The 14,312-nt window shown below is 38.8% G+C and overlaps 1 protein-coding gene across 4 annotated transcripts in view; it reads left to right on the plus strand.

Moving 5' to 3' along the window:
* Positions 1-439: 439 nt before the first annotated feature.
* The window catches only part of adgrd1 (adhesion G protein-coupled receptor D1), a 32,236-nt gene continuing 18,363 nt past the window's right edge, over positions 440-14,312 (plus strand). Inside the window, exons 1-14 of one of the 4 annotated variants that reach the window (XM_077562496.1) lie at positions 440-763; positions 883-919; positions 1,694-1,810; positions 2,350-2,448; positions 4,102-4,224; positions 4,312-4,488; positions 5,799-6,056; positions 8,245-8,312; positions 9,238-9,387; positions 9,478-9,528; positions 10,501-10,624; positions 10,873-10,980; positions 11,839-11,914; positions 13,209-13,350. In XM_077562496.1, coding sequence (XP_077418622.1) covers positions 710-763; positions 883-919; positions 1,694-1,810; positions 2,350-2,448; positions 4,102-4,224; positions 4,312-4,488; positions 5,799-6,056; positions 8,245-8,312; positions 9,238-9,387; positions 9,478-9,528; positions 10,501-10,624; positions 10,873-10,980; positions 11,839-11,914; positions 13,209-13,350 — 1,584 coding nt within the window. In that variant the 5' untranslated portion in view covers positions 440-709. The remainder of the gene's footprint in view (positions 764-882; positions 920-1,693; positions 1,811-2,349; positions 2,449-4,101; positions 4,225-4,311; positions 4,489-5,798; positions 6,057-8,244; positions 8,313-9,237; positions 9,388-9,477; positions 9,529-10,500; positions 10,625-10,872; positions 10,981-11,838; positions 11,915-13,208; positions 13,351-14,312) is intronic. The other 3 variants (XM_077562493.1, XM_077562494.1, XM_077562495.1) reach the window with 3 other exon arrangements.

The following is a 14,312-nucleotide window of genomic DNA, read 5'->3' on the forward strand; positions in this document are numbered from 1 at the left end:
CGGTGACGCTGTAAACCAACATATGAAAAACGGTAACCCCCAAGAATGAGGTATTGTCTTCTAATTTCTCCTCAATAGGAATTTTGTTGTGTATTGCCTTTTAAACAAGTTTAGAACGATAATATTATTCACCTTATCATTACCATTTTATTGGTATATAATTTAATATGGGTAGCGGAGTGAAATAAGTGTGTTCATTGCCCCCCCATTTATGAAACCCAAACCTTTCCAGAAACAGCATCTTCTAAGTAAAAAAAAAAAAAAAAATAATAATAATCTCGATCGGACGCTGCATACAATATTTGGGTGATAGTCCATCCCGCCACAGTGTACGCACAAATAACGTCATCTACTCACAGCTCCAACGCCCCTCCTCACAAGATCCAAAAATGACGTTTTCCCTTCCAACGTTCAGTCCAACAACTCAGCGAGCCTGCACTCATCAGCACGCCAGAACGACTCGTATATGTATATTGGAACACTCCTTACGGATTCTATTCTATTATTTTTATTTCTACTTTTCCTATAATGAAAAACTATTTCTTCAATTAAACATTCTTCTAAATTGAGCTCTTCTACATTCTGGACAACTGGCCTCATCTAAAGTTTCTTGGAATAATGGGTGACTTCTGGATTACTTTTTACTTGTGGATTTAATTTTTACTGGGTTTTAATCCTACTCTTTTAGTTCCCCATTTCAAAAAAAAAAATGGAGCTTTCTTTGGGAATTCACCTATTAACAGCTTTTGTTTCATGTGTTAAGGTAAGATATATTTTCAAACGTCAACAGTAGCTACTTACATATGATCTTGCAGGCTGTTCTTATGGTAATTGCCAACCAGTGTTAGTATTTTTTTTTAATTAATTGATTTATTTTTGCAGGTTTATGCCCAAGTGGTGCATCACCTGGAGCATCCAGGTAGAGAAATGCAATTTTGCATGAGCGTATACATTTTCCTTGTACCACTGTGCAAAAGTCGTTGCAAAACCATAGACCTAATGGATGTGCATTCGATTTTAAAGAACGCATTTTTTGTTACTAGAAAGTTCAATACATCCATTTTTAAAAAAACATATTTTTCCCATCGATTGTCCTCATTAGAGCATCCCAGTTATTATTCTACCGAGAGGCACATATTGACAAACAATCATTCACACTCACATTCATTCTGATGGACAATTAAGTTTTCAAAAGGCCTAATATGCATTTCTTTGGAATGTGGGAAGAAGCAAGAGTACCCAGACAAAACCTACATAAGCAATGAGGAACTCCACTCACACTGTATAAAGAGAATTGTTGACCAAGTATTATTAGGTTTAATTAATTATGAGTTCGTTAAACTTAATATATTAACTTTGGATTAGTTTAATTCAATTATGGATTACCAATTGAAACAATTCAATAAAGTTGGTCAACAATTCTGTTTTTACAGTGAGGAGGGCCTGAACACAGTGAACAGTATTCCGAACCAGAAACTTTCAACTACGAGGCAGTCATGCTAACCACAAGTCCACTGTGCTAGACTAAAAAATGTTATTCTGCATTACATTAACACAGAAGTGTCAGGATGACGAACATACAGCTGTATTCAACGTTGTCTCAGGAAAAGTCATATCAAATAATGGCAAACCATTTGATTTAGTGGGGGGTTGCTCTGGAAATCTATGTTGACCCCCGAACTATTCCTCCCAGGCCTGCAGGTGTTGTCCACAGCCTCACATTATTGGCCTCTTGATGCTGTGGATGGGATCCACAGACTGTGGGACCAGATTGGAAACAGACCAGGTTATGTTAACGGAAGTAATATAAGTATGTGTATCCCTGTGCATCCGCAAAATGTCCTTTTCTGTTTGAACTATGCATGATCTCATTTGACTGTTTTCCCATCACAATCATCATGCCGTTTTTTTAAATGAGCTGATGTGATCCAAGCGCTTGAACTTACCTCAGCTGTTAAAGGAGCTAAACATGTGCACTGTTGAATATAATATTCACTTTAAGTGGTAAAGCCATGACCGCAATTCCAGAATGATTTGTATGACAATTGGGAACGTTTTCTTTCTGAGCAATGTCTTTAGCACATTTGAGCCCTGTTGTTGGATTTAGTAAAGAGATGAAATTGAAGAGGGATCAGGTATAGACTTGAGCACGATGTGTGAAGCCGCTCACACACTGAGGAAATTCCTCCTTTGAGGAGTGAATAGATCCGAGTCACTCAGCTCAGCATCACTCTGTCTCATACCTGCACACCATGTCCCTCTCATTGTCTTTTGTCTTTCACTGTCTCCTCTGCTATGTGTCCATTTAGGTGTGAATCACATCACTGTCTCTCCATTGTCTTTGTCCAGCTCTCAGAATCCACAAGCACACTGTGCTCCCTTCCTCCCATAACACTTCCTATGTGTATACCAATGACTCTGCCTACACTAACATTTCTGCAACAGTAGGTGAGGATCTGCCCGCTGCGTCACCCATGTGTACCGTATAACACCCATTGCTCTCTGTTGTCCTTTCCCTGATCAGTTCTCACTGTTTCCTTTGTTCACACGTGCAGCAAATATTCAAAAGTTGTATTGTTAGGTCAAGAAATAGTTGGACAGTAAATAAAATAAAGCAATTCAAATCTATGAAGTCTATGATTTCAGCTTTAATTTAGGACCCAAAAAATATTTTGAGGAATTACAGACATTTTATTCAGAGCATCTTCATTTTCAGAAGAAAAAATAAATATACTATGGCGCCACTGTCCAAATTTGGTCATTTTCATATTTTCCCACAAATCTATAATGTTGTTCACTCTCCACCAATCTAAAGTGTTAATAAAGGCTCACTCTCTTTGCTGATGCCATGTTAATAATAAAATTACATTTTGGTTGCCTGAAAAGTGCTGGTTTTGGAAATGCAAGGATTGTGCCCAACGCCAGCGAACCAGAATGTTTTTATTACTTTGGTTAAAAGCCTTTGCTGTCAACAAATTGAGTGGCGTCCTATCATTTGGCTACTTCTTTCAGCATCTGTTAAACAACCTTTTTTTTTTAGAAGTTATATATTGCGAGGCCATAATGCTGCCCCCACCATAAGCTTTGCAACAAACTGTTCCTAGCTTTCTTCATATGTCTTTCTCTATACTTCATTTGGATACAAGTTGACCTTGTGTAAATCTGGTTTAAAAAAAACAACTAATAAAATACATTTAAAAAAATCTAATTCCAGAAAATAGGAGGTTAGTCTAAAGCAGTGATTCTCAACTGGTGGGTTGATACCCATAAGTGGGTAACAGACCCATTTTAGGTGGGTTGAAAACAGCTAAAAAATAAATAAATACACACATTTATGTTTTTGGTGCAGCTCAGAGGCATACCAAGTTGCCACACAGAACATATTAGGAAAGGAACCAGAAATGTTACTTCCTTGCGCTCCAGGCACTATTTTACTCTGTAAACAAACACAGTGTAGCTAAGCCTATGGCTTTCTGACGTTATGGTTTTGGCGCTAGATCAAACTTTCGAAATGACCATGTTTTCACAAGCTATATTAAAACAACAACATATTTGCTGTATACATAGACCTATATATAGTTTTTTAACTTCTATAAAAGAGGGCTACAATTCGGCAGCAATAGGGAAATGTGAGTCCCACGGTCAAAACTGTTGAGAATAACTGATCTACAGCATGCATTAATTGGCCGAACGAGTATATTGCCTAAATGGGAAGAGCCATGTTTTTGTGGAACAGTCACTTACAGTAGATAGACCCTTTTTTAAAGGGACAGTATGTCGAATTTAATCCCATCTGGTGGTGAACTAATAGAATGCAACAACCTAAGTTCAAAGCGCGTCCATTTTGAAGCACGCATACTACAGTTCCTCAGAGAGACCACATTTCGCAAGCCTACCACCAAATTCTAAAAAACACAAAAACAATTCTACACACTATCTCTTTAAAGTCTGTAGTGGCGGTGAAAAAAGACAAATTCATAAAACATAATTAGCAAAAACCAGTGTTGTTTTTGGAAAAATACTGAGTGATTAATAAAATCAAGTGCAGCATTTCCATGACTATGCCTAAATGCTAACGTCCATTCTTGATTTTTGCTGCAGATATTGTTGAAGGAATGGTCAACAATGGCATTTTCCTAAATGGAGACCAAGGTGGTACTTTTCTCCACTTTGGAAGCTACCAGAACTCTTGTATTAGTGACCCTACGCTATGTGGCCCTGATGGTAGGTACTAATAGGGACAACTTGTTAGGAGTAAGGTCTATCAAATCATACGGCAGTTTATTCCATGTCGTCATTCCTTTTTTACAGGAATTACCTTCTCCTTTTTTTGGAAGAACCATGAAGCAGAATCCCGTTTTGCTGTAGCATCTGGAGGGAAAGTCATCTCTAATGGCTTCTCTGTCTACACCAACCCCCTTGGAGGATACGTGGAGTTCTACACTCGAGGCAACAACCACAGATGGAAAGTCAATATCAAAGTTCCAGGTACCACAAATTGGTTGGATGCGATGCAGTGTTCCTTCATTTTCAACCATACATCTTTTATTACGTACTTGCGTACTCGCGGTGCATTTACATTGACAAAGGGCCACAACGATCACCAATATATTAATATTATATATTATGTAACTGTAAATATGGAAGTGTAAAGGTCACAGTCTCAAGAATTCAATTTTGAGCACAGCAATTTGTTTTCAAACTGTGATTCAGAAACCTGGTTTGGCAAAATGGAATTAAACAAGACGGACATTTATTTTGAAAAGCTTTGTTCTCACTGATATCAGATTTTTTGTTTTATGCACCATTGCGTCCACAATTCACTGTTGAATTATGTGTCGGGTTACAGCGGCTCAGTGGTCATCTGGTTGTCATCCAGTATGACGTGGAATTTTCAGGAAAGGATGTCTTGTCGAGGGAAAAGGTCAATAATAGCCTTCAGGTGTTCTGTGACAGACCTTATTAAGACTCAAGTGTCACAGTGTATCATATATGCTTTCAAAGGTAAGAATTTAGATGGAAATAATGGCTTGGCAGTGAGACACATGGTTTCAATTTTAACCACAAAGGATGAGATATGGTTTGGTTTGACATGTTTCTCAGACAGCTAATGCTCTTAGCTGAGACTCTACTGTTGTCAATTAGGTTTGCAGAACAAAGTTTGGTTTAAAAAAAAAAAACCTGGCTGACGTCTGCAGATAGACATAGCGACAGAATATACAGTACATGACTCACTGATGGACACATGAGTGTTGCAGAGGGTAGAGAAAATGTCTCTGTTATTTTAATGAGCGATTGTGTACTTTCTTAATCATCCACGGAGCCTCAAGAGACTCCTCAAGATTTAAGGGATGATACGTTGATTTATCTCTACAGGATGACTAAGAATTACTCGTTTTCCTGGTGCACATATAACTGTTACTGTTTTAATTGTTTGCTTAAAACCTTTTAGTATACTGCCATAATTTAAATGGAGACTGAAGAATCTAATTTGTCCTTCAGCGTGAATGTGAGTGTGAACGGGTCTTTGTCTGTACATGCTCTGTGATTGGCTGGCGACCAGTCTAAGGTGTAGCCCACCTCTACAACCAAAGGCAAATGTGATAGGCCCCAGGTCCAAATGGATGGACGAATGAATGAATATAGCCACTATAAAGCGTGTGGGCAACTGAGAATGTTTGGAACATGCTGCATTAAAAAGTAATCAAATGTTGTATTTTGACCCACTGAGAGGATGAAAATGAGAGAATTCTTGAAAAGTGATCCTTCACGTCATTTATTTATTTTTTGTCTTTCAGGGCCATATTGGACCCATATTCTCTTCACATGGAAAAAGACAGCGGGTCTGATGGTTTACATAAATGGCACCTTTACTGCTGGTGACGAGAATGGCAGTATTTCTGAAAGCTACGGTGACCCCTACTCTGACCTTGTCATTGGAACTGGCAACGACAAGGCCTATGGCCACTATGTAACGGGGGCTTTTGATGAGTTTGTCATCTGGGAAAGAGCTCTGCTGCCCAGTGAGATCTTTCTCTACTACAGTGCTGCTATGGGTAAGGACACCACATGTCAATGGAAAACATAATTTATTTGTGTGGTATAAGAAATGTTATCCAGTATAATATAGCGTTTACAATTTTACGACTGCCATTTTCTGTTGCCCTAACGTAGGGGTGTCGTAACTTTTATTTATTTAATTCTTTATTTGGCAGGGGCAATGCAGTTATTTATTGTTAAAGCTAGCAGCTAATGTTGTGCATATAGAGTATAGGTAGTGCTAATTCTCGACTCCAGTCCCCATTTGGCGTCTTCCACAACATTGCAGTACAGTATAAAATGTTAAATATATATCAATTAAAAAGCCATACTACACACTGCAATTCAATAAACAATATTCCAATGCATATATGATATGAAGCCTTCACTTGAGATCTTTAAAATTAAATGATTTAATTATGCTAAAACTAAACCACAGGAACCACAATATATGGATTTTATATCTACAAAATATATATTTTTTAAACTGCTGTGAAAGTAGAGGTATAAGGGCAATCATTTTAGGATTAATTTAGAATTTTGGGTGGCTAGTAGTCTTGTATTCCACTAAAATAGACCCAGCCCTTGCACTGAGCTTCAGCTCAATCACATCTTCACACTCAGAACAATAACAAGATACATCTGTAAGTAAGCCGATAATCTTTAAAGTAGTGTTTACTTGGGGATCATTCATGCTTACAAATTTGAGCTTGACACAGAACAGAAAGTGGAGCAAGCCATTTTGGCTTCTGAAAGTTAAATTATCTTTCAATATCTTTCTTCACCAATGGTGTTACTGTTTCAGTTTTGTATTGTTTATTTGAGTCTTAGCGTATATAGAAAAGCTATATATTACCAATTTATTAATATTTTAAATAGTAGTAGTCATAGTAGTCAGGGGATAGCATGATATACCAATGGGAGATGCATTTCAAACCACCATCCCACTCAATACTGAAATACAGTAAGTGGACGTATCATTGTCAAGATCGACAGTAATGACAGAACTTCTTTAATGTAAATACGGAAACATTTAAGAACAGGAAATTCTGATTAAACTTGCCAACAAACATAAAAAAAAAAGTCTCCAATGTTCTGGAATCTGATTATTGGAAGCGAAACTAATAATGGGAAACGAAAAGTTTAGACTATGGAGACAGAAAGGAATTATTCTCTTAAAAGGCCACATAAACAATGCAGGCAGACTTTGGCCCTAAACTTAATGTAAAAGCAAGACTTTTGAGACTTTTTGAAAGAAAATATATGCAATATTCTTCAATGGCCAAGTGGCCAGTGGCTTGATCTAAACCCAAGAGCAAAGGAAGCAAGAAACACAAACAAGCAACAATTGAAGGTGGCTGCAATAAAAGCCTTGCAAGATGAACATCAGTCACATATTGATTGTTTTATTTCAAATCCATTGCGTGTAACAGTGAAATCCAGAAAACTCTTTAAATCCCACTTTCCTGCCAATAGCTCTTGCTGTCATTTCCAAGATGAGTGCCATAGTGTGCATTCTTCTGCCTTCTAAGTGTTACTTTAGAAGTGCTTAAGTGTGATGGATTGCATGAGTGAAGGTCATTTCATTTTATTTTCATAACACAGCAGGATGTCTCTTAAGCCTCATTCCATTGGAATAGAGCAATTTGTAGATACACATTTAACATGTATTAATTTTAAGACATAATGTATTACTGATGTTTGAGATTATTTGATAGCATGACGTTACATTTGAAGTACTAGATCAACCTAGATGACGCAAGAGCGCAACCCTCAATTGGGCCCATTGTGGAAACGCAAACTCCAATCACAGTATGTTCTAAAAATCTGACATATTCCACATATCATTACTCAAACAGTCTGGCTGTTATTGTTACAAAACATTATTTTACTTCCCCTGAGCACACATATAAAATGTTGCATTGAACCAAAGCAGAAGATGCAGGAATGGCTCAGACTAATAAGTAAATCCATATTTAAGCATTTTCGGGTAACAGTTTTTATAAAATGACTACAAAGACATACAATGTGTCTTGCGCTTGCAGAATATTTTACTCCTGCTGTGAAAATTGCAATCTTTCCTTTGTGACAAAATATACACAAGTCTCTGGTTCTGCATGACAAAATCTGTTTGCCTTGCAGATGGTGGTCTTTAAATACAAATGAACACAATAATGATTTTCACTTTTGTGTTGAATTCTTCAGGTCATGCTATAGAGTCTGCCACAACCCCAAGTTCCTTCAAAGAACTACCTTTCACTACGACAACCGTGGTAAGTTCATCATGTGGTACTTTAGGGGGTTTGGCATCAACACCACATGCCAGTGCTATTTTGTAATAAGAAAAATTACACTGAACATAGCGATCTATGCGTCACACTCGAAAACGGCACATTTCTCTTTATAAATGAGATCAAGATTTTTGTTGGAAAAAAGGGACATCTCCTGAGCACAGCCCTCTTCATTGTATTCACAGATTTAGGTCTGGGCTCTTCTTTGAAGCCATTCAGAGCAAAAATTCAAATCATGAACCTCAAAACTGTTTTTTAGAATTATTGCCAAAAACGTCAAACTTGTTTCTAAACCAATGGCCCCCAACCACAGACAGACCGCAGGCCATTTGGTTACCGGTCCAATTTAAAACCCAAGTTTGAGACTGCTGGCTTTAGATGAGACGCCAGGGGTCCAAGTCAACAGGATGCGATGTACAGGGGCCCCTGGGAACAAACGCCATCATTTCAGTTTTCTTTTCATTGAAATTCAACAATTTAAGTGCCATCCAAACAGGACAAAAGTGGTCTGGAGAAAGTGTCCTTTTTGCATAGATCTGACTGTCATCCGCATCACGGTGAAATAACGACCATGCTTTTTCAAGCAGCAAATAAATGAAAACAGCAGGGCCCCCAAAATGGAACCCTGTGGAACACCATGACAATGGGGCAGAATGGGACTCAGAGTAACTAAACAAAACAAACAAATGATCTAATTCTGGTAATTTAGCCACAAAACATCTTGCTGGGTGAGTGGACCCTGTGGGAGCCCCTCAGCACCGCACACAATTAGTGCATGTACACACAGTGTACCTGTCTGAAAAAGACCTGTGGTAAATTGTTGTGTGGTATGCATTCGGAGTGATTTTCGAGAAACTCTTTGGTAACAGCCTTGTGATAGTAAATGTGATGCTGGTTGTTTCCTCAGAGAGCCATTGAAGTGAGTCCTCCTGTCGTCGGCAGTATGCACGAGGAGGTCGGGAGCTCCCAGGATCCGGAGTCGATGCCAATTTTGGGCTTTCTGAAGACTCTACCCAATAGGACCTTTCCTCATAACACAGCCAGCAACCTCACGCAGGTCTCGAAACAGTCCAACACAACACGCTAATTGTCCATTTATGAACAAACGATGCAAGTCACTTAACGTCATTCATTTCACTGCACCCAGGCTTTTCTCAAAAATGTGGAAGAAGTGCTCTCCTCTCCTGGGTTACCAGAGGTAAATGAGTTCAGACTGTGCAAACATGAAATCACCAAACAAAGCAGCAATGTGATGAATACAAATTCAAGGCATTTTGAGACCTCCGTGACTGTCAAAAGGTTATGATATAATAGACGACAGGCAAGAAAGTAAAAAATAGCACTTGTTTGCATAAAACACCTCCACATAGATATAAAATATTGTAGATATGCGGCTTCATGTGTTATAATTCCCGGCTCAAACGTCGTCTCACATCCAAACATAATAGTGCCAGAGGAAAGTGTGCGGTTTCAGAACATTGAGTGTTCAAAATAAACGCGCTTGTTTTGGGTTCTGCGAACTGAAACAGATGTTCACACAGGAGATTGCAAAAGATGGTCTTCAATAAAGAGCCTTACCTTCTCTGGTCAGTTCTATGCGCTTTGAGAAACTTTTCATCCAAACAATGCTCACAGTGCATTTTCAATGTCGATAAGATGTGATAAACAGTTTTAATTGAAACCATTTTCATATTGACGGCTAAAACTGCAGACAAGGTAGAATTTATTGGCAAATTTCATTCATCGCTTTTTTTTGTGTTATTATTCAATACACATGTCACATACTGGATATAGGCCACAACAAACACAACTTTTCCCAGATGCATGAAGGCCGGAATAGTGCTGTAACGTTTCTTTTTCAAGATTTCATTCTATAAGCTAATTAGTGTTTGTATATTGTATTTAATTAAATCCATATTGTTTGCCATAAAATGGTCATCATTCGCTGTTAGAGCCCACTTGTGCAAAATACTAACCTTGCTCTGCAACTCCCTTGAGTGAATCACAATATCAATCTGGCTATTGCCAGGTTAGCAAAATGCTAGCACCCCCACAAAGACGCACATACACAGGATCATTTGTAAAATATGACACTGTTTCATACATTGACATGAAAACGCCTGAACTAACAGTAAGAGGTTGTAAAATGACGCAAGCTTTTGTGATGCAGCAGTCCGGCCCTGTGGTCAGCGGTTTGATCGAAACAGTGGATCGAGTAATGGACCACATGGTTGCTAACTTGGAACCCAGCCCAAACTCTCTCATCTCCCTGGGAGGAACATCATTTGTTGCAGGTCGGTACCATGTGAACTGTCCAAAAAGTGACTCACTGTTTGTAGTTTGTGTGGTAAGACAGTTGAGATAAATGCACATGGAGCGTCAAGCTGACATCATTGGTTTGATTATTCAACGAACAAAGGCAGGTCACAAAAATAGAGCTCCTTCTTACTTTTTTCACCAGTGTGGGTCTTTTAATTTGCCACTAACATGTTTGTCACTACTTGCTCTCATGGCTCCCTGTTTTGTCATTACTGATCCACAGATTATTCTTTGATGAAATTGCCCCAGAGCTACAATTTGCCACATTACCGCTTCCCCACACAAGGAAAGAACTACATCTCTGTACCCGGGGAGGCTTTCACCATGCAATGTAAGTGATCTTTAATGTAAAAGTCACAGCTTATTGTGCTTGCGTCGGAATGTGTCATGCACTCAATCCTTCACTGATGTTATTTGCCTCTAAATTACTTAGTTAAGATTTAAAACTAGTGACATGCTATGGCTTAGAGTGTCAAGGATTGCCTTTGTTTGGCTTTATGGTGTACTGTAGAACTCCAGCTCTGACTTTAAGGCTAGTAATTACGCTTTCATTCAGAATGGCAAGAATAAGAGACAGCACATTTTCCCCACTTTCCTCTGTCATTAAAAAGAATGAGAAATTTAGAACAGCTATTACAGTGTGCATTTAAGCATGTTGGACTTTATGTGAAGGTCACTTTCCCCTGCCTACGCTTGGCAGCTGCACAAATTGTGTTGACCTACAAAGACATTTAGGATGGTTTTTAATTTTCACAGTTAAAGAAAGAATCCTATAGAAAATATGCCTGACACGGGTTAGATGTTAACCAAAATTGGCGAAACAGGCTTAAAAGCCTTTGAAAAGAGGAAAAGGAACATTAAGGACTTCCTGCAGTGCCATTGTTTATCTTACAGCTTTAAAGTGGGACCATTGTGGATGATATGTCAGATTAGGGGAGGGTGACTCGACCCCCTGCTCTACTGGTGAAGTCATGTTCAGGTTTCACAAGATTTCCCAACAACCACATGGCTTTCAGGCCTCATCATTTCACCACTGTGCAAATATTCTAACGTTCTATTTGGAGGTCCGTGTCAGCACACGGCAGCAAGGCAGTGTTAATTGACTTCTCTTCCTTATGAGCATTTTAGCAGCACTGCTTTACATTCTCCAACCTCATCCACTTAACTGTGCCCTATTTTTCCTTATTAGCTCAAACCACCATCGTTGGTCTCTTTTACCACAACATGCACAGCTACTACAAAGAAATCAGCCCCGTCAAGACCAGGTAACATGGCGTGCAAATTTGTTCAAACAACACAAATGTTTCTGTTGATTATTGCAGCCATTCAAGCTTCTAGATTTGTACTTCCTGTGTGGGGGAAATCAGGTCCACTGACTCTAAGGCGCCCATGTTTCCTGAACAGCTCATGCCTGGAGTCGGGGTCTTATCTGTCCTCTTGCCTATCTTTCATCTCACCACTCAAACTCCACTGGCTGATACACCCTGCTATTAGCTCGACAGCTCCATTACACCAACCCAAACTTTCTTTCACCCGGATGCCAACTGGTACCGGTGAAGTGAATTGCTTCTTCTTCTTTTTTTTTTTACTGAATGTGACATAACTGTGATCACATTCGCTTTTTCCCACGTTCATATGGAATAAACTTGTATTGACAAATAATATGTATAGGGAGGATACTCTTTCTAATATGACTCTTTCCATCCTGCGTTGATAAGTGATAACAAAAAAATTACGTGTGTCTTAAAGGGGAAGTCAATGTGTAACATTTATTGACAATAATATGTTATATGTGACCTCGCTAGTCTAAAAATGACATTCTGATTAATATTACATTTGTGGAATATGAGTTATGAAGCAAAATCAAGCCATTTTTATCCACCTAAGGGGGCAGCCATTTTGCCACTCACTGTTGACTGAAGATGACATCACAGTTGCTCATGGCTCAGGCAACAACCAATCACAGCCCTCCTGTTTTCTGAAGCTGGGCTGTGATTGGTTGTTACCTGAGACCTGAGCAACTGTGATGTCATTTTCACTTGACAGCAAGTGGCAAAATGGCTGCCTCCTGATATTGATAAAAAAAAAATGCTGTATTTTGCTGCTTAACCAGAATGCCGCATTTAGACTAGTAGGGCTGCATAGAACATATTGTTAAGAACATTTTTGGGGGTTGACTTCCCCTTTAAAGAGTTATGTCACATTCAGTAAAAGGTCATGTAAAAGGAGTACATGCTATTAGTATTAGGTAATTGGGGGGAACTGGTGGATTCAAATTTGTCCATGGAATTGGATCTGTTCTTCGATGATGGGTTTACACTTTTTTTCCCCTCCCTGCTAATGTCAACCATTTCATCTAAGCAATTTTTTTCTGGTACTTAGATACAAACAGTTTTATGGTCACGTGGAATATAATGATAATAATAATAATTTATCAATGGATGATGACTTCAGTGTACTTGGGTTGTCCATCCATCTTCTGTCATCTTAAATCAATTAGTTTCTTGGCCTCTCAGTTTTACTGTCCACTTTCCTCATTGAAACATTTTTTTCTTGTAGGATCAATGAAGCTGCTGATTTTAAGGATCATAAAATCCAGGTAGCGAGTTGCTTAATCTCTCTGAATGTGGAGCCATCACCAGCCCTGTCGGTCAACCTCTCCGGAGCACCTCTCATCAAGATCGTTCTTACCCACATCTTGGTGAGACTCAAACACAACACACCAACTGTCCTAGTTTCCTTGTTGTTGACTCACGTCGTGATGTTCCATTAACTGTGGGTGAGTCAGTCATACTGGGAAAATGCCGTGTTTAGGTTTTTCCAGTTTGGCAGATACAGATGTAGGGTGTGGGACATCCACCTTATCAAAGGGCTATGATTTTCCTGTGGTAGCAGTAGATGGATGTCCCTATTTGAAATGTAGCAGTTCTATTTCTGGTGTTCCTTTATGCAAGACAATTTGTGCAAACCACTGACAGACTAGCACAAAGAGTAAAACCTGTCGTAATTTGCATGAGCCTTCTTCACTTCTTCAAGAAACATATGGCGTCCAGAGGGTGGGAACTGATTATGCAAATTTGACCTGAAACCTTTTGGTACTCTGAGGAGAGCAGGAACTTTATAATGAACAACAGTTTCCTCACTACTGGAAGACAGTGCCAGATTCAATGGAAATAGATTGAAACTCACCACAACATTTTCTTGAAATTGATTGTATACAGACGATGGCTGCAGGCTGCTTACACGGATGGAATTGCGACAGCGAGGCTTCATAGACTTAAATCAATGACAACCAGCACCCGACCGTTGGCGGATGTGTATAGACACTTGTCCATTGATAGACTTAAATCAATGTTTTTATCCTTTGTGGTCATTAAAATTAGCATTTCTTCATTTGGTTCTATTATTTTAACAGAATTCAGGGCTTAAGCACATCTAATATAATTCTGCTCAACCCCTCCATAAAAAAGAAATTCACTTTGTTTTGAAGTGATTTATTGATTGTAAGAGAGCAAATGGAAACAATTCACCTTTGTTTAGAATATTTTTCCTTGCTGGGATAAATGTTTATTCAGCAATTATCTGGCATGATCCCAGTAACTATTTTTACCAAATTTGTTTGAGCATACACTGTGCAAGAAGCCTTCAAATCTTCTGAGATGT

The sequence above is a fragment of the Vanacampus margaritifer genome, chromosome 3 (assembly GCF_051991255.1).
Source record: "Vanacampus margaritifer isolate UIUO_Vmar chromosome 3, RoL_Vmar_1.0, whole genome shotgun sequence".
NCBI classification, from domain to species: domain Eukaryota; kingdom Metazoa; phylum Chordata; class Actinopteri; order Syngnathiformes; family Syngnathidae; genus Vanacampus; species Vanacampus margaritifer.